The sequence below is a fragment of the Callorhinus ursinus genome, unplaced genomic scaffold, assembly GCF_003265705.2.
Source record: "Callorhinus ursinus isolate GAN/ISIS: 27379988/994484 unplaced genomic scaffold, GSC_fseal_2.0 scaffold4, whole genome shotgun sequence".
Lineage (NCBI taxonomy): Eukaryota > Metazoa > Chordata > Mammalia > Carnivora > Otariidae > Callorhinus > Callorhinus ursinus.
In genome coordinates this window covers 44832825-44851319 of record NW_027397066.1, presented here as the reverse complement: position 1 = coordinate 44851319, position 18495 = coordinate 44832825, and the positions used below count along the sequence as shown (strand labels likewise).

At 42.4% G+C, this 18495-nt stretch overlaps 1 protein-coding gene and 1 long non-coding RNA gene across 5 annotated transcripts in view; one reads left to right on the top strand and one right to left on the bottom strand.

Moving 5' to 3' along the window:
* Positions 1–713: 713 nt before the first annotated feature.
* LOC112836107 (uncharacterized) lies at positions 714–3267 on the bottom strand. The gene is made up of 4 exons (XR_003211383.2): positions 3136–3267; positions 2600–2779; positions 1385–1517; positions 714–1234 (listed from the first exon to the last, which is right to left on the bottom strand). It is a non-coding gene; the product is annotated as an uncharacterized lncRNA (long non-coding RNA).
* A 134-nt stretch (positions 3268–3401) lies between these two features.
* The window catches only part of LOC112836105 (serine peptidase inhibitor Kazal type 2), a 137205-nt gene continuing 122111 nt past the window's right edge, over positions 3402–18495 (top strand). Inside the window, exons 1-5 of one of the 4 annotated variants that reach the window (XM_025887781.2) lie at positions 3402–3536; positions 4130–4217; positions 4405–4457; positions 11366–11475; positions 12251–12575. In XM_025887781.2, coding sequence (XP_025743566.1) covers positions 3456–3536; positions 4130–4217; positions 4405–4457; positions 11366–11475; positions 12251–12296 — 378 coding nt within the window. In that variant the 5' untranslated portion in view covers positions 3402–3455 and the 3' untranslated portion in view covers positions 12297–12575. Of the gene's footprint in view, positions 3537–4129; positions 4218–4404; positions 4458–11365; positions 11476–12250; positions 12576–18495 lie in introns of those variants that run through there. The other 3 variants (XM_073891732.1, XM_073891730.1, XM_073891729.1) reach the window with 3 other exon arrangements.

Here is an 18495-nt window from a genome sequence, read left to right as displayed (position 1 = left end):
CGCCCCCCCCCACTGCCCCCCCACTGGCTGTAGCAGCTGCTTCCAGTCTCTGGCTTTGTCAGACGGCCTCACTGTGCTCCCTCAGACCCATCGTACCAGGCTCGCAACATCCCTGCTCAGAGGTCTGAGTCTCCACTTTCTGGAGACTCTCCTCCAAATTTCTAGATAATCTCAACCTCTTCTTTTTCCCCAGACCTAGGGGTGATACCTATGGCTTGAGGTTGCCATCTTTGTGTGTTACCTCATTGTTCCCTTTCTGCTTTTTTGAGTTTTCCAATACTGGCCTGGCTGATCCCTTATGTTCAATTCTCTTTGGGAGAATTCCTAGTGAGGCTCCTGTTTTCTAGACTGGACCCTGACTAATACAGGGAATATTTCACAGGGTCAGCACTTGACACAGAGGCATAGGAAGCAGAAAAGAAATGGATCTGCCAATTCACTAACTTGCTGTGCCTCTTTAGCAAAATTATTTCTCTTTCTCCAAACTTCTCATTAAGATTTGCTGAATAGTTACCAAAATTTGTATTCAGAATTAGCGAACATCTCAAAGGGTGCTTGTCTAGGGAGAAAAAAAAAATCAGTAAATCAATATTATTCTCCAATATTATATGAGTTATTGTTAGAGAGCATTAATGTATGTTTCTGTCAAAATAAGCTTTCTTTTGTTTAATTTCTTAAAATGAAATCTTTTAATACAAAATGATACATGCATGTATTTATTTATTTTTATCACATTCATATACTAGTTTGCTAGGGCTGCCATAACAAAGTACCACAGACTAAGTGGCTTAACTAACAGAAATGTATTTTCTTGCAGTTCCAGAAGCTGGAAGTCCAAGACCACGGTGTTGACAAGTTTGCTTTCTTCTAGGCCATGCTCTTTGGACTGCAGATGGCTGTCTTCTGGATCCTCACAAGGTTATCCCTCTGTTTCGTTTGTGTCCTAATTTCCTTTTCTTATAAGGACACCAGTCATATTGGATTAGGATCTACCCTAACAACTTTTCTTGGGTTTGAATTCTTGTTTCTTGGATCCTATGTCTTCCCCTTTTTGGTCTATGTCCTCCTTGTGATGTCAGTTTAACATTTCAGAGATTCACTAATTCAGCAAACATTTACTGAGCTTCCGTCAGGCCCTAGTGCTAGGCACTAGGGATAGGCAAGTGGGAGAAATAGACAATGTTGCTGCCTCCAGGCTGCAATGGCTCTGTGACAACACAATGGCCAATGTGACCTGAAATAGGAGCAGATGCCCAATTGCCTAGGAACAGAATAACTGCCCTCTTGACAAAAGTCATCGTGGAGAAAATAGAAAGGGACTAAAATGTATTGAGTTCTGCCATGTCTCAGCACATTTATGTACATTACCTCATTTCATACTCACAAGATTCTACGATTATACTACGATTTTACGAGGAGAAGGCGGAAGTGGAAGCTCTGAGGTTCAGAGCTCGTTTGTGTGACTTGCAGAGCCAAGTCTTCAACTGCAAAACTCTTCACAGCCATGTTATGCGATGCTGCAAAAATGAATGCATACAAACCCAGGAATTAAGGTTTAACTCCTCCTTAACCCAAAGAGCCATTCTGCTTATGCACACTAGTGATTTGTTTTATTCTGACCGTCCTTTTAGGTAAGGTCCTGATTCCCTAGGAATCCCTCACTTATTCATTTAATACTTGTTGAGCTGCTGAGATTCATGTGAGGCACTCTTCTAGGTGCTGGAGATAAACCAGTAAACCAAAAAAGTACTCCCCTCTTGGAGCTTAAACAAGTGGAGAGTGTCACAAAGTTAAAAAAAAAAAAAGTCAAGATAAATTCCATGGGGGAGGGAAAACAAAGGACAGTAAGGGGAATAGGAAGGGGGAGTACTAATTTTTTTTTTTTAAGATTTTATTTATTTAATTGAGAGAGAGAGCACAAGTGGGTCGAGGGGCAGAGGGAGAGGGAGAAGCAGGCTTCCCACCGACTGGAGAACCTGAGGGGAAGGGGCACAATCCCAGGATCCCAAGATCATGACCTGAGCTGAAGTCGGATGCTTAACAAACTGAGCCACCCAGGCGCCCCTACTAACTTTTTATTTATGGTCAGAGAAGGCATTTCTGGTATGGGGCTGTTTGCACAGAGACAGAAGGAAGGGAAGGAAGAAGCTATGTAGATATCTAGGCAGAGGGAACAGCAAGTGCTAAGGCCCCTGGATGGGAGCAAGGAGGCCACTATAGCTGGGACGAGTGAGTCAGGGAGGAACAATAAGAGACCAGCAGAGGCCACAGTGAGGACTTTCGTTTTTACTCCTAGCAAGGTGGGAAGACATTGGAGAGCTTTGAACGTGGCCCTCAAAAGACATTTTGGAAGTCTCGTAGGCTACCTCCTGCCCATATCTGGCTTCCTTTTTATAGCAAAACTCCCAAGAGTTATCTAAACTTTCTGTCTCCACTTTCTCACTTCATCCCTTTCAACCCTTGCCATTTGGGCCCTGGACCCCATCACTTCTCTGAACTAGTCCTTCTTAGGGCCATTAGTGACTACATCTTGCTAAAGCCCATGACCATGCTCAGTCTGCCAAATTCTCAGCCTTAGGGCAGCTAGTGACATACTCACATCACCTCCCCAGTGTTCCGTAACCCCAGACTCTAGCCTGGTTTTCTTCCTCCTTCACAGCTTTCTTCTCCACATGGGTCAATCCCCCGCATCCAGGAGCGATCTGGACCTCTGCTATACTCTCTCACTGGGTGTTGGATCCATGATTCTCAAATACCTTTGATATGCTGATGTTTTCTTCTGCAACCAGAACAAGTCCAAGTTCCTTATCGTGGCCTACACCACCACACCGGCTACTGGCCTTGGCTTCCACCTCCCTCCCCCTTCCCTGTCCCTCACCAGGGCTCCAGCTGAAACCGTGAGCTGGTTCCTGCTTCGGGATCTCTGCACGGGCTTTTCCTTGAGCCTCTCCTCTTCACCGGGCTTCCTTTCTCTCACCCTTCAGTTTTTAGCTCAAATGCCACCTCTGAAAAGCTTTTCCTGACCTCCCCGTGCAAAGTCTTCCCCTTCTCCCAACACTCTCTAGCACTTAATTTGAGAAATTATTGCGTGGATTCACTTGGTGTTTCCTGCGTCACCCCATCCCCAACACCTACACTAGAAAACTTCCCGAGAGCAGGGACCTCCTTTGTTTAGTCGAGCGCCAAAACACTGCCTCGGACGGACTAGATGCTGAAGAAGTAGGGGTTGGCTGGCAGAGCCCCCAAAGTTGCTCCCCAGGGTTCTCACGTGGTTCCTGTTTGCTGCTGGGAGAGATCTTGCCCTCAATTGCTCACTCCCATCCTCGGAGAGATGGGAGGTGGGGGGTAACAACGGCCCCTCCCCCCGTAGCCCCTCCTCCCTCCCCCCCAGCCAGCCTGTCGCCCGTCTGACCTGGGCGCGCGGTGCTTGTCGGGCATCGCGGCTGCGGGCGGTGATGAGACGGTTGGCCACAGAGGGAGCATGGCGCTCTTGGCCGTGCGCTTGGTGCTGTTGCTTCTGGCCGGGGACTTGGCGGGTAACGCTCACCGCTCACCGCTCACCGGGCCTGGTCGGCCAGGACAGGGTCGGGAGTGGCGCGGAGGAGTATCAGAGGGTGGGACTGGCCCCCTGGCTACCCACCTCCCCGCCCCGATCCCAGCCCCCTGGCGGCCCTCGGCGCACCCGTTATTGGCGGTTCCCGCGGCCTGCGGTCGTCTAGGGAGCGCTAACGTGCGGGGCGTGCAGGGCTGGGGGGTGGCGGTGGAGGCAGCGATGCTCTTTCATTCTTGCTTGGCCTTGGCTCTCGGCTCCTTCGTAGCGACACCCTGCTGTCTGCTCTTTCTCCCTTGAAGCAGATTTTCTGGAGCCCAAGATCAGAAGTTGGTTTTTTATGGACACAGTGGCCCTACCGAACCTCTGCAGGAGATGAACAGGAATAGGGCTTGTGAATGCCAAGCGCGTCAGGCACCCTGAGGCTTATGAGAAAGGGGCTTTAGTCCAGCCAGATTTGACGCCCACTCGAAAATGGAGTTAAAATGGTAGCACCTAACGTTAAGTTTTGCGTTTGTTACCCTGAGCCACAGAGGAGAATATCGTGAATTATTGAGTTCCTTCTCTTTTATTCCATAGCTCCGAAGTTCTTTCTCAAGCAAGCCTGCTAGGGTGGTCAATTACAGAACCTGGACCAAATGTTCCTTCTGTGTGTCTGCCAGGAGAGGTGCCAGAAAACAGTACCCTTCTTTGGGGGCGTGGGGCTGGGCAATGGGGGCTGATCAAAAAAGCTAGGCATCTGAGAGAACGGGAGAGGGTGTGGCTGGGATAAATCACAAGCTGGATTTTAAAAGCTCCTTATGAATAAGAATTGATCTTAATCATATACTTTCATGTCTGTTTTCTTCTTGTAGTCTCTTTGGACTCTTTGAGCTCTGACTTTGACCAGCCTTCAGAATACAGAACAGTAAGTAGGAAACCACCTGTATTGTTTCCACTAATATAGTGAAGTCCGGACGGTTTGGGTTGGGGCTGGTTTTCAGGTCTGGCCTCACTTCTTCTTTTTTGACCTGCCACTTTTGAAACTGTTGACTGTCTCTTCAGAAATCAGAGTCTAAGGCAGACCTTTTGATGCAGATCAAAATTGTAAATTTTGGTTGAAAATAGCTCAGTCCTTGAAGGCCTCAGCACTTTGTTTCCTTTAATAGTTTCTTTGATGATTCAAAAGGTCCTTGGTCTAATGGTTATGTCTTGTACTAGACATTTTATGAACATTATCTAGATAATAATGTTCACAGAGTGTCCTTACTGCAGCTTATCTTTCTGTCTGTACCTTCCACTGCTTTCCCATAGCTTGTGCTCTTCTATTCTTATGCTACTACCACACTGTTTTTTGTTTTATTATTTTATTATTTTTTAAGATTTATTCATTTTAAAGATTTTATTTACTTATTTGTCAGAGAGAGAGAGAGAGAGAAGGAAAGAAAGAGAGCAAGCATGCGAGCAGGGGAAGCGGCAGTCTGAGGGAGAAGCAGGCTCCCTGCTGAGCAAGGAGCTGGATGCGGGACTCAATCCCAGGACCCTGGGATCATGACCTGAACTGAAGGCAGACACTTAACCACTTAACCGACTGAGCCACCCAGGCATGCCTATTTGTTCATTTTAGAGAGAAAGAGAGGGCATGGTGCAGGGAGGGGCAGGTGGAGAGAGAGAGGGAAAGCAGACTCCCTGTTGAGTGGGGAGCTCAATGTGGGGCTCCATCTCACAACTCTGAGATCATGACTAAGCCGAAACCAAGAGTTGGATGCTCAAATGACTGAGCCATCCAAGCGCCCCTATTTTGTTTTGTTTTTATTTTAGTTCCAGAGTAGTTAACATACAGTGTTATATTAGTTTCAGATGTTAGTGCCACACTGTTTTAATTACTGTAGCTTTGTAGTAAGTTTCAAAATGAGAAAGTGTGAATCCTCCAACTTTTTCTTCAAGATTGTCTTGGCTTTTCAGGGTGACTTGCCTTTCCATATGAATTTAAAGATCAATTTGCCAATTTCTGCTGCAAAAAAGGCAGTTGGGATTTTTGCTAGGGATTGCATTGAACCTGTAGAACCATTTAGGGAGTATTGCTATCTTAAGAAAGTTAAATCTTTTGATCCATGAATATGGGTTGCCTTTTCACTTATTTAGGTCTTTAATTTCTTTCAACAATGTTTTAGTTTTTGGTGTTTAATTCTTATACTTCTTTTGTTAAATATATTCCTAAATATTTTATTCTTTTTAATGCTGTTACAAATGGATCTTTTTTCTTGATTTCATTTTCAGATGTTTTGCTGCAAGTGTATAGAAATGTAATTGATTTTTGTATATTGATCTTGTATCCTGCAGCCTTGTTGGACTTGTTTTTTGGTTGTAATAGTTCCTTTTGTATTCCTCAGACCTGTCTATATAAAGAGAAATTTTATATAAACCAGAAATAGTTTTATTTCTTCCTTTCCAATCTGTTGCCTTTTATTTATTTTATTGCCTAATTGTCTTTGCTAGAATATTCTATGCCATCTTGAACAAATGAATATGGACATCCTTGTCTTATTCCTAATTTGGAGGAAAAGCATTCAGTCTTTCACCATTAAGTATAATGTTAGCTGTGGGGGTTTTATAGATGTTCTTTATCAGGTTGAGGAAGTTCTCTTTTCTGCTCAGTTCGTTGAGTGTTTTTATTATGAAAGATTGTTGGAAGCTCCTTTAAATTAAACTGCTTTGCTCTCAGGTCAAACACTTCCCTCACCACTGTGCCTTTGGTTAGTCTGCTTTATTTCCTTGAGGTAGACATTCTCTCAAACCTCTAATCTAAATTCTATCTACCACCATGTATATTTCTTTTTTTTTAATTATTTTATTTTTTTCCATGTGTATTTTTGATTTTCTTACTATAAACTGAACTTTTGTAAAAAAAGATTTCATTTATTTGAGAGAGAGAAAGCACATGAGAGGGGGGAGGGTCAGAGGGAGAAGCAGACTCCCTGCTGAGCAGGGAGCCCAACGTGGGACTTGATCCCGGGACTCCAGGATCATGACCTGAACCGAAGGCAGTCGCTTAACCAACTGAGCCACCCAGGCACCCTATACACTGAAGTTCTTACAGGCAGGACTCAATTTGTCTTTGTACTTCTCTAACATCTATCTTAAAATCTTTTTCATTTATTGAATAAACAAATGAGGGAATATATCTGGTAAAGGATTTGAGAACCTTTCAAAAGAAAAGATTCAGAGTATAAAGCTCAGAGAATTACTTAGAAGCATATCACATCCTTCTACAAAAATTAAATTGATTCTAAGGAATAAGTAAAAATGTGATGTGACTGGGATGCCTGGGTGGCTCGGTTGGTTAAGCGTCTGCCTTCGGCTTAGGCCATGATCCTGACGTCCTGGGATCGAGTACCATATTGGGGTCGTTGCTCAGTGGGGAGCCTGCTTCTCCCTCTGCCTGCTGTTTCCCCTGCTTGTCTCTCTCTGACAAATAAATAAATAAATAAATACAAAATCTTAAAAAAAAAATGTGATGTGGCCCTCTTCCAGAATGAGAGTGTCTTCTAAAGCTCTGAGGAGTCTACCATGATTTTTATATATATATAAATACAATTTTTTATTATAAAACTAAGGTTAGTGGGGGCATAATTTATTAATGAAATTATTTGACCTCATTGATAACAGTGAAAAGTATTTGTTCATAAAGCCTCATGTCTCAGCTCAGAGTAAATCCAGGAAGTGAGTAACTTGAATTTAATAAAGTTAAATGGTGGATAGCCAAAGCTAGCTTTGAAATCATGAGAATTAGACTGGAAACAGCCTGGAATACCAACATTGTCTTCCAGCTGGGTAGATCCCTTGGGGATCTGAGAGACATCAAAGGTCTTCTGCTTAAACAACAAAACAAAACAAAACAAACAGAACTTCCTTATCAGCCTGTTAGTCCTCCTCAAAATCCATATATTAGTCATTCTTTGGGATGAAAGCATTTGAAAACTTCTGTTGAATATAAAAAACCTTAAGACCTGCAGGCTAAATAGATTGATTGTGATTAGTTGTTTATCTAGTCAGTCAGAGTGGGCATAGGCAAGATATGTTTTGGTTAAAAATGGGGAGGCAAGAAAGGTCTAGAGCCGGGGTCCCCTGAAATTGTGTGCCAAATTGTGTGTCTCAGTGTATTCTCCTTAGGTTCCATACATAGTCTAAGTGGACTGGACGTCAAGATGTTTGGGAACAGCAGTTCCTAAGCCCAGTCCTCGCCGAATCAGAATTCAGGGGCCTCTAGACACATGGATTCTAACCCTGGAGATTCTAATTGAGTAGGTCTGGCATGAGGCCCCAAATCAGTGTTTTCTTGTTTTGTTTTAAGTTTTTTAAAAGTTTTTATTTAAATTCCAGTTAGTTAACCTACAGTGTAATATTCCTTTCAGGTGTACAATACAGTGATTCAGCACTTCCATACATCACCTGGTGCTCATCACAACAAATGCTCTCCTTAATCCCCATCACCTATTTCTCCCATTCCGCCCCACCACACACCTCCCCTCTGGTGACCATCAGATTGTTCTCTATAGTTGAGTCTGTTTCTTGGTTTGCCTCCCTCTCAGTTTTGTTTTCCCTTTGCTTGTTTGTTTTGTTTCTTAATTTCCACATATGAGTGAAATCATATGGTATTTGTCTTTCTCTGACTTCTTTTGCTTAGCTCTCTAGCTCCATCCTTGTCATTGCAAATGGCACTAAATCAGTGTTTTTATCAAGCTTCTGAGGTGACGTGCACAGGTAGCCCTCTGTGGGTCCACCGGGCCTAGTTGTTAACACTAAACGTTCACTGAACACCGTCCACTTAAGCAACTCACAGATGACCCTGTCCTTTCTCTCTGAACAATCCCCACAGCATAATGATCCCTTACTGGCTATGGATAGCCTACTCTCTTGTATGCCAGTAGACTTCTTCCCATCGGTGTAGTTATATTCCTACCAAGACCTAAGTGTGTGAGTTCACAAGCCTGTTATGGCAGTTACCAGCCTTATTTTAACCAAAAATGTAAGGACAACATAAACATGAGTGTAAAGAAATAAAGTCATAGTTTATATGAAGACTGAATTGAATGCTTTTGAAAGACTTGCAAAAAGACAAATTGCTAAAAAAAATTGCTGTTGACTTAGGTGTAGGTGAAACAACTATAAATAATTGGGGCAAGATTAAAAAAATTGTATATTATGTTGTTTTAAATTCTCACTGTATTTAAGATTTTATTTTTAAATAATTTCTACACCCAGCGTGGGGCTCGAATCTACAACTCCAAGATCAAGAGTCACATGCTTTACTGACGGAGACAGCCAGGTGTCCCTTAAATTTTCACTGTATTTTAAAATAGCGATTCTCAGCAGTGGGCAGTTTTGCCCTCTAGCAGACATTTATTTTTGATTCTCATGAGTGGGGAGATGACACTGGCATCTAGTAGGTAGAGAACATCCTACAACACACAGGATAACCTCCCACCCAAAGAATTATCTGGTCCAGAATGTGAATTATGGTTGAGAAATCCTGTTTTAAAGAAACCAAAACAGGAAATCATGGACTTATTATGTGTGGACTTATTATGGGTATCATTTTTGTAGTGATAGCACAAAGAACTCTTAATTACGGTTGACCCTTGAATAATGTGGGGTTAGGGAGTACTGATCCCCCTCCCATAGTCAAAAATCAAAAATCTGAGTGTAACTTTTGATTCTAAAATTTAACTGCTCATAGCCTACTGTTCACCAGAAGCCTTACTGATAACATAAAGAGTTGATTAGATGCACCTGGGTGGCTCAGTTGGTTAATCATCTGATTCTTGATTTCGGCTCAGGTCATGATCTCAGGGTCATGAGATCAAGTCCCGAATTGGGCTCTGACCTGGGTGTGGAGTCTGCTTAAGATTCTCTCTCTCCCTCTGCCCCTCCTGCACTCCTCCCTCTCTCTCCTTCTCCACAAAAAAATTAAAAAAAAGAGTTGATTAATACACATTTTCTGTTGTGTTACATTCTTATCTGTATTCTTATAAGTTAAAGAAAAAAAATGTTATTAAGAAAATCATAAGGAAGAGAAAATACATTTAAACCCATGTTGTTCAAGGGTCAGCTGCAGTTGAAACATTCAAAGGAGAGGTCCTGTCTCTTGTATCAGTTAGGATTAGATTTGGCTGCAAGTAACAAAGACTTAAAATAGGAGCGCATGGTGCTGCCATCCTACAATGTGGCCTGTGAGAGCAGCCCTACAAGTCATCATCTTGCTGAGCCCTGGGGAGCACATCAGGCTCCAAAATGAGGGCTGAATGGAGGATGGAAAGGGTCAACAAAACCTCTTGTACTTTAGAGGTTGGCCCTTGGCCAGCACTGTTTAAGGTCTTTATAAATCCAGATAATATCAATAGAAACATGTATTGCATTTATTCAGTGCTAAAACAGGGTGACTCTTTTATTCTGAAGTGAGGAAAAGTGATCACCATTTACTAAAACAAGTATATATATATATAAATGTGAGTATATAAAACAGAAAGGTAGCGGGCCATATATTTGACCTTTGTTAAAGTGAGACTCTGCACACCATAGTCTGATCACTGTGACCACGTCTAGTCTTGGCCCTGCTGGAGATGAGCAGCTATGAGCAAGATATATTATCTGTCTGGCCTCAAATCCATCTAATCACAGGATTGAGTGCCATGATCCCCATCAATTTCTTGGGGCTGCTATCATAAAGCACCACAAACTGAGGGGCTTAAACAGCAGAGATTGATTGTCCCCTGGTTCTGGAGGCTAATAGTCCTACATCAAAGTGTTGGTAGAATTGGTTCCTCCTGAGGGCCGGGGCGGGGGGCGGCGGGCGGCAGCGGGGAGAATCTGTTCCATGCCTTTCTCCTAGGTTCTGGTAGTCCCAAGGGTTCCTTGGCTTGTAAATGACATTCTCTGTGCCTTCACGTGATCTTCCCTCTGTTTGTGACTCTATGTCCAAATTTTCTCTTTTTATAAGGACACCAGTCATTGGATTAGGGTCCATTCTACTGAGCTCATTTTAACTCGATTCCTTATATAAAGACCCTATGTCCAATAAGGTCACTTTCTGAGGTACTGGTGGTTATGACTTTAACATCACTTTTTGAGTGGGTACAATTCAACCCATAACAACCCCTAAGGAATGTCCAGTTATGAACCTGTTGCTTTCTTTGGGTGCTGTTGGTTACATGCCAGTATCTTAAAGGTCCAGAATAAAAGATTAGATTCCTGAGTTTGTTTTGATGTTATGTCAAGGGACTAAGGTGGAATGTAACAACATTAATGTGGAGATAGTAGTAGAGTGCAAATTACAAAGCTGGAGGATTGGAAAGTGGGTATGGTGGCCTGTCTTGGGCTTTCATTTAAAAATCAGCCAGACTGGGGCACTTGGGTGGCTCAGTCAGTTGGGCGTCTGACTTTTGATTTTGGCTCAGGTCATGATCTCAGGGTCGTGAGATCGAGTCCTGCATCGGGCACTGCTCTGGGTGTGGAGTCTGCTTGAGATTTTCTCTCTCTCTCCCTCTCCCCCTCCTATCTCCTCTCCCTTTCTAAACAAATAAAATAAAATAAAAAATAATAAATAAAAATCAGCCAGACTGAGGTCCTTTTCTTACATAGTACGTATTAAATCATTGCTTCAATGTTGCATCTGGTTTTTGCATTAGAAAAATCATTTTGTGTGTGGACAATTGAAATATTTTTGTAGGATGTTTCTAGGAAATCCAGGAGACTTGGGACTTTGTCTTCCCCTCAGCTATTTAGTGATGAGAATGTCTTAGTTCTGTAATTTCTGTCCTCCTTTCTCTTTTCTAGCCAAACTGCAGTCAGTATAAATTACCAGGATGTCCCAGAGACTTTAACCCCGTGTGTGGAAGCGACATGTCCACTTATCCCAACGAGTGTACTCTGTGTATGAAAATCAGGTAAAATCATAATTTTATGGTATAGATTAGTCAAGTTTTCTTTAGTCCTTTTCTTGATTTTTGATTACTTAGGAAGTAGCATCTCTTTTCTTGGATGTCAGAATCAAATGTGACATTATCTGTTTTCAGACTGACATTTAGAAAGACAGACTCCATCAGTGCATTTTCCAGGTCAAAGTTAGAGAATGGCATTTGTGATTAACCAACTATAGACCAGATAATCAGGTTATGTTACTATCCATGGATGGGCAGTTTCCCCAAATTAAGAGTATATCTAATAGTTAAACTCTGTGAAATAGCTAATAGTCTTTTATTTATTTATTTATCTATATTTTTTTATTAAAAAAATTTTTTTTAAGTAGGCTCCATACCCAGTTTGGGGTTTGAACTCACCACTCTGAGATCAAGAGTTGTATGTTCCACCGACTGAGGCTGCCAGGTGCCCCTCGAATATTCTTTTAAATTCAGAGGGCATGTGCAGATAACCTGTACAGCCTTCATTACAAGTTGGGACATAGTCTTAATAATTCTGCCTAGGAGAATACTAAGTAGTATGTGTTACACCTGATGCCCTTCATGTCACTCACAGGGAAAAAATGGCAGCGTTGAGGCTTTCATATTCACTGTTTACCAGATTTAGCTCTAAAAATGATTAAGTCAGCATCCCCTTAGAAGGAATCTAATGTGTAATGACATGGGTCTTTTTGATACAAAGAGCGGGACAGTTTCAGTATGGTGGGTAAGAAGTGTGTCTTTATGGTTGTTCAATTTGCAGGGAAGATGGTCATGATATTAAAATAATCCGGAGTGGACTGTGTTGATGGAGTGGTTTATAGAAGAGAACTCGGAGAAACCACCTTCAGCAGTATGCTGGATGAATTCCATTTCCCCTTTTCTCTTTCTTATGTTCCTTTGCATGGGATTTGTTAGCCCACATTTTCTGAGAGGAGGTGTGGAAGAGAGCTATGTGCAGTGACTGATAATTAAAACAAACACAAAAAAATCCTGTTTCTTGGCTTTTGCCCCTTGAGTTAAGCTTATTACCCAGGTGCCTTGTGCATTGCTTTATTTAGCTGGAATAAAATCAGCATTGTCTTCAAGTAGTGCTGTTCTCTGTTGAATACCTGTTCTTACTCAGCAGGCTCCTGGTGGCTCTTCTCTCAGGCAAAGGTGAATTTCATAATGGCGAAGTGGAGTCATTATTGAGAGGGCAAGATTTATTCTCCTTCCCCTTTCCTGCACATCTTTCATAGTTAATGTATAGGTACCTGGGACAGTGTTCTGCACAGGGCACACACCCGTGAGATACTTGGAGCATGAGATTGTAATGCGAGCTGGTAAAGTCACAGAATCAGGTGGGTAGAAATATTTCCTAGATTCAGTGTTTTCTTTCAATAGTTTCCCATCAGGGTTAATGCAGGTTCTTGGCTTTTTCCTCCTTTTAGAACAGGGTTCTCAACTCCGGGGCAATTTCCCCCCCCCAGGGGATATCTGGCACTGTGTCTGGAGGCATTTCTGATGTCACAGTTGAAGGGTGGGCACCACTGACATCTAGTGGGTAGATGCCAGAGAGATGTTGCCAACATCCTACAGCACCCAGGACAGCTCCCAACAACAAAGAATTTTTCAGTCCAAAATATCAGTAGTACTGAGGTTGCAACATCCTGTTTTCGAGTTTGATACAACATAAGAATAAATGTTAGCAGTGATAGGGTGCCTGGGTGGCTCAGTCGTTGGGCGTCTGCCTTCGGCTCAGGTCATGATCCCGGGTTCCTGGGATCGAGCCCCACATCGGGGCTTCTCCCTCATCCAATGCCCCTGCTTGTGTTCCCTCTCTCGCTGTGTCTCTTTGTCAAATAAATGAATAAAATTACAAAAAATAAAACAAAACAAAACGTTAGCAGTGATAAAGGTGACGGGGGATTACTTTAGAATGATGTTTCCAGGTGGAGGATTTTGGTCAAGTCCTGGCTTGTAAGTGCTAGCTTCTAGCATGAGCCACGAGGCAAGAGGTGGCTGAGAAAGTGTGTAGTGGAAAGAATATGGCTTTGGGATCAGCTAAACCTGAGTTCGAATTCTGATTCCAACACTTGTGCTTTGGTTTTCATATATGGAAAATGGGGTAATGCTCAACTCAGGGAGCTGTTGAGAGGAAACTATGTAGCACAGTGCTTGGACGTAGAAACCACTGAAATAGTAGCTGCTGTTATTTCCAATATCCCTCTTAGAAAGAAACTGAGTCCCACAGAGGCAAACCACCTTGCCCAAGGTTATAGAACACAGTAAAAGTCTGGACTAGAAGCCTGGGTCTCCAAATTCCCAGTCCTCTGTTTCTTAGATGGAACAGAAGCAATAAAGTGGAAAGTTGTATAACATACATGGGCTACAATTCATGTTCTGTAGTTATTTTTGGCTTAAAATTTTCATTTTGTAAAAGTAGTATATGCTCTTTAGAAAATTAAGAAATGCACAAGTATATTTAAAAAGTGAAAGTCATGCCCATACAAGCCTCCAGAGATAACCAGTATTAACCTTTTGGAACATTGTGTCCTTTTCACTCTCCCTAAGTATGTGTGTGTATATCAAATCATATAGACACACAGAAACACAGACACACACACACGTATACACACATATTCCTGTCCTATAAACTCGCTTTTCTCCTTATATTAGATTTTTTAAATGTTAATATAGATTGTTCTTTTCAAAAGCTACATAGTATTTTATTATTGTGCCATAAGTTTTCCAGCCTCTATTGATCTAGATCGGGTTGTTTATTAGGATTCTCTTGGTTGAAGCTGGAAGAATCCCAGCTCAAACAGCCTTAGGCTAAAGAGGGAGTTAATTGGCCCATGTAGTCTTATTTGCAGAAGAGCAGGGGCAGTGTTAGCGTCAGAGGCTAGATTTATTATTTACTTGCCTCAGAGGCAACTGGGGACTCTAATGCATCATGAGTCCCCATGTCCTCATGTCTCATCTCTGGGTTTTTTGTTTTGTTTTATTTTCTTTTTTGTAATTTTTAAAAAGATTTATTTATTTATTAGAGAGAGAGAGAGAGAGAGAGAGAGACAGAGACAGAGCTTAAGCGAGGTGGAGGGGTAGAGGGAGAGGGAGAAACAGACTCCCCGCTGAGCAAGGAGCCCGATGCAGGACTCGATCCCAGAACCCTGGGACCATGACCTGAGCCCAAGGCAGACCCTCAGCTGACTGAGCCACCCAGGCACCCCTCATCTCTGTTTATTTTGGCATAAACAGCTTCATTCTTAGGCTGGCTTCACCTCCTGTGTAAGAGACAAAATTGGAAGTTCCAGATTCTATCTTGGCAACTTCCTGACCTGACAGGAAATAATGCTTTTCTACCAGCTCCAGGTGAAAAAAATCTTCTAGAGTCACAGCCCCAACACTAGTACTACCTGAAAAGAAAATGACCGTCCTGGACAAAGACCTGATTGGTTCATGTTAGATTATACATCCACGCTTCAGGCCGGTTGTTGTGGTCACAGGAAGTAAGGTGGTGTAGGATTGGTTCAGCTGACATGGGACATTGGGTGCATTGTGTCTGGAGGGAAGAAAGGGGACAATCCAAGAGGAAAAAAATCAACAGCTGTTAACTATAGGTTGTTTACAACTTCTAATTATTATAAAACTGTTTCAGAGAACGTTGTACATACATCCTTGTCACTTGAAAAAAATATATATTTACACATACACAAGATGAAAATAGCTCTAAACAAATTTTTTTTTTAAGATTTTATTTATTTATTTGAGAGAGAGAGAGTGAGAGATAGAGAACACGAGAGGGAAGAGGGTCAGAGGGAGAAGCAGACTCCCTGCTGAGCAGGGAGCCCGATGCGGGACTCGATCCCAGGACTCCAGGATCATGACCTGAGCCGAAGGCAGTCGCTTAACCAACTGAGCCACCCAGGCGCCCTAAAAATTTTTTCTGAGAGAAATTTATGCTCGTGTAGTACACATTAATCATTTGGTGTACCCAGCACCTCTCCCTTTTGCCCTAAAGAAACATTATTCTGTCTTCCCCTCTCCTTTTCCACTCCACTCCCAACTTCTGGCTGAATAGAGCTGCCGCCTCCTTACCTGTTCCCATATCCCCGACTCTGGAGGTAAGCTGAAGGCTGAGCACCTGGTCCAAATGTGACCAGTCACGATCAGTCATAATTCCCACTACCCTGCTCACAGGGTTGGTCTGCAGTGGGTTTGTGACCATTCAGAGTCCATCCTTGGAGAAGAGCCTGTTGCCTTCTCGGTGGTGAGATTGAGAGGCTGTGCCCGGGGAAGCTGCCGGAAGTCGTGACCCCTCACCATGGAGAAAGACTATAGTAGGAGGGCATGAGGCCAACGTGCCTAGGGAAGCGGAGACAAAAGACCCAGAGGCTCTTGGTGAAAGTTGATATTCTGGTTCTAGGGCTGAGGGCTCCCGTTGCCCGCCTTGCCATGGCTTAGGCTTAGTTGGCCAGCTTTTCCTTGGATTTTGCGAGCTGGCCCACATTCAATATTCCCTCCCTACACACTTTTTTTTTTTTCTTATAGCAGTTTGAGTGGGGTTGTCATCACATAAACTCTTCTAATAAATTCAAGCATTTTGGAAGCGTGTAAAGTAAAAGGGTCTCTCTGTTTTAGTCTCATTCTCCTGTCCACTCTTACTACAATGAAATGGAAGGCTTTTATAGTCAGAAAGAATTAATAATAATGATGTTTCTTTTTTTTTTTTAATTTTTTTTATTTATTTATTTGACAGAGAGAGACACAGCGAGAGCAGGAACACAAGCAGGGGGAGTGGGGGAGGGAGAAGCAGGCTTCCTGCGGAGCAGGGAGCCTGATGTGGGACTCGATCCCAGGACCCTGGGATCATGACCTGAGCCGAAGGCAGACGCTCAACGACTGAGCCACCCAGGCGCCCAATAATAATGATATTTCAAAAGAGATTCACAAGTGTAAATATGTATTAAAAGAATTTTGCTTTAGTATTGTTTTTATGACATTTAACTGTTAATACTTCCAACCTTTTTTGTATAAACTTTTGTCTATTATCTTAAAACATATATATACTTATATATATCTTCTATGAACTTGCTTTTCTTTCTAATATTAGGTTTATTTTTATATTAATATATGTAGTTTCTTTTTATTTTTTTTTAAGATTTTATTTATCTATTGAGAGAGCAAGAGAGTGAGCACGAGTGGTAGAGAGGGAGGAGAGGGAGAAGCAGACTCCCTGCTGAGCAGGGAGCCTGATGTGGGGCTCGATCTCAGGACCCCGAGACCCAAGATATGACCTGAGTTGAAGGCAGACGCTCAACCAACTGAGCCATGCAGGTGCCCCGTAGTTTCTTTTTTTTAAAAGCTACATAGTATTCCATTATATCATTGTGCTATTATTTATCTAGTCTCTATTGAGCTATATTTGGATTGTTTATTAGGATTTTCTTGGTCGAAAGTGGAAAACCCCCAACTTAAACAAGTCTAATTAAAGGGAGAAGTGATACCTGGATATAGTAGTGACTAAGCACATGTGCTCAAAGTCACATGTCTGTTCTAGAATAAGTTCTGGAAACCAAGATTCTGATGTCTACTGTAGACTATAAATTCCACAAGATCTGAGTTCATATTTGCTATGTTCTCCACTATAGTCCCAGTCTGGCACACAGTAGGTGTTTAAAGAGTGCTGTGGACTCACTAGCTAAAGTCAGTTCTGTTCTGTTGGCTTCTGCATTCCATAGCCAGATTTAGGATGGCAAGAGTATTTTGAAGAGGAGAACCTGAAAGACAGCAAAGCAGGTTGAACAGTTTGACATTAATCATTCTCATTCAACTTCAGGGACAAGCCACTTTCTCACTAGGGGCTGGAGGCAAGCTCTCCCAGGTGGTGAGCCTTGAAATAAGGGGATCTGCATCCTTGCTTACTGGAATATTTCCTGAATAATACTTATTTTTAAGAAATCACTTTGTTTTGGGGCACCTGGGTGGCTCAGTTGGTTAAGCGACTGTCTTCAGCTCAGGTCATGATCTCAGGGTCCTGGGATCCAGCCCCACATAGGGTTCCCTGCTCAGCGGGGAGCCTGCTTCTCCCTCTCCCTCTGCCCCTCCTCCCTGCTTGTGCTCTCTCTCTTTCTCTTAAATGAATAAATAAAATCTTTAAAAAAAAATCTTAAAAAAAAAGAAAGCACTTTGTTTTTCTTATTTATTTTTTAAGGTATAAAGTTGTTTTGACACACTGAATGTTTTTTTCTTGGCTAAATCAAACACTTTTTCTGTATGGAGCCCATGTATAAAATACAGACTCCTAGTGTTTGAACTGGGGCAGATTTAGGTATATAACTGGTCCAATGTTCTCATTTTACAGATGGAAAAAACTGAGGAGCAATACTCAAAATGACATCATCTCTCTGGGTCTGATAGGTGGAGATCAAGATAATAATTATCACTAAATCCTAGCTTGGCATTAGCTTTCAGCTTTGTAATTTTCCCTCCCCACTTTGGAAGCAGGCAAAGATGCGAGAGAGCTAGAGTAGATAGATGAGAAATACAATTGCCAAATTTCCTTAGGGCATGAAGAATTCGAACATTCTCTATCTGAGTGCAGGCAGTTAACTGAGAAGGTAAGAGAAACCACAAGCCAGAACAGTTAAAGCTACGAACCTCGGGACGCCTGGGTGGCTCAGTCGGTTGGGCGTCTGCCTTCGGCTTAGGTCATGATGCCAGGGACCTGGGATCGAGTCCTGCATCGGGCTCCCTGCTCAGTGGGGAGCCTGCTTCTCCCTCTCCTCCCCACTCCTGCTTTCTCACTATCTCTGTCTCTCTCTCAAATTAAATCTTTTAAAAAAATAAAAAACAGAGCACAAAAAACAGCACAGATTACAAGCATATTAACAAATGAGAATGTGTAATAACAGTGATCAGAGACTTTGAGATATCATAATTAACAGTTTAATATTCAACAGACTTTTTTGGTAAAGTTGTTCAGGTTTGTGCATTATTATTTTGTGTGTGTGCATAATAATA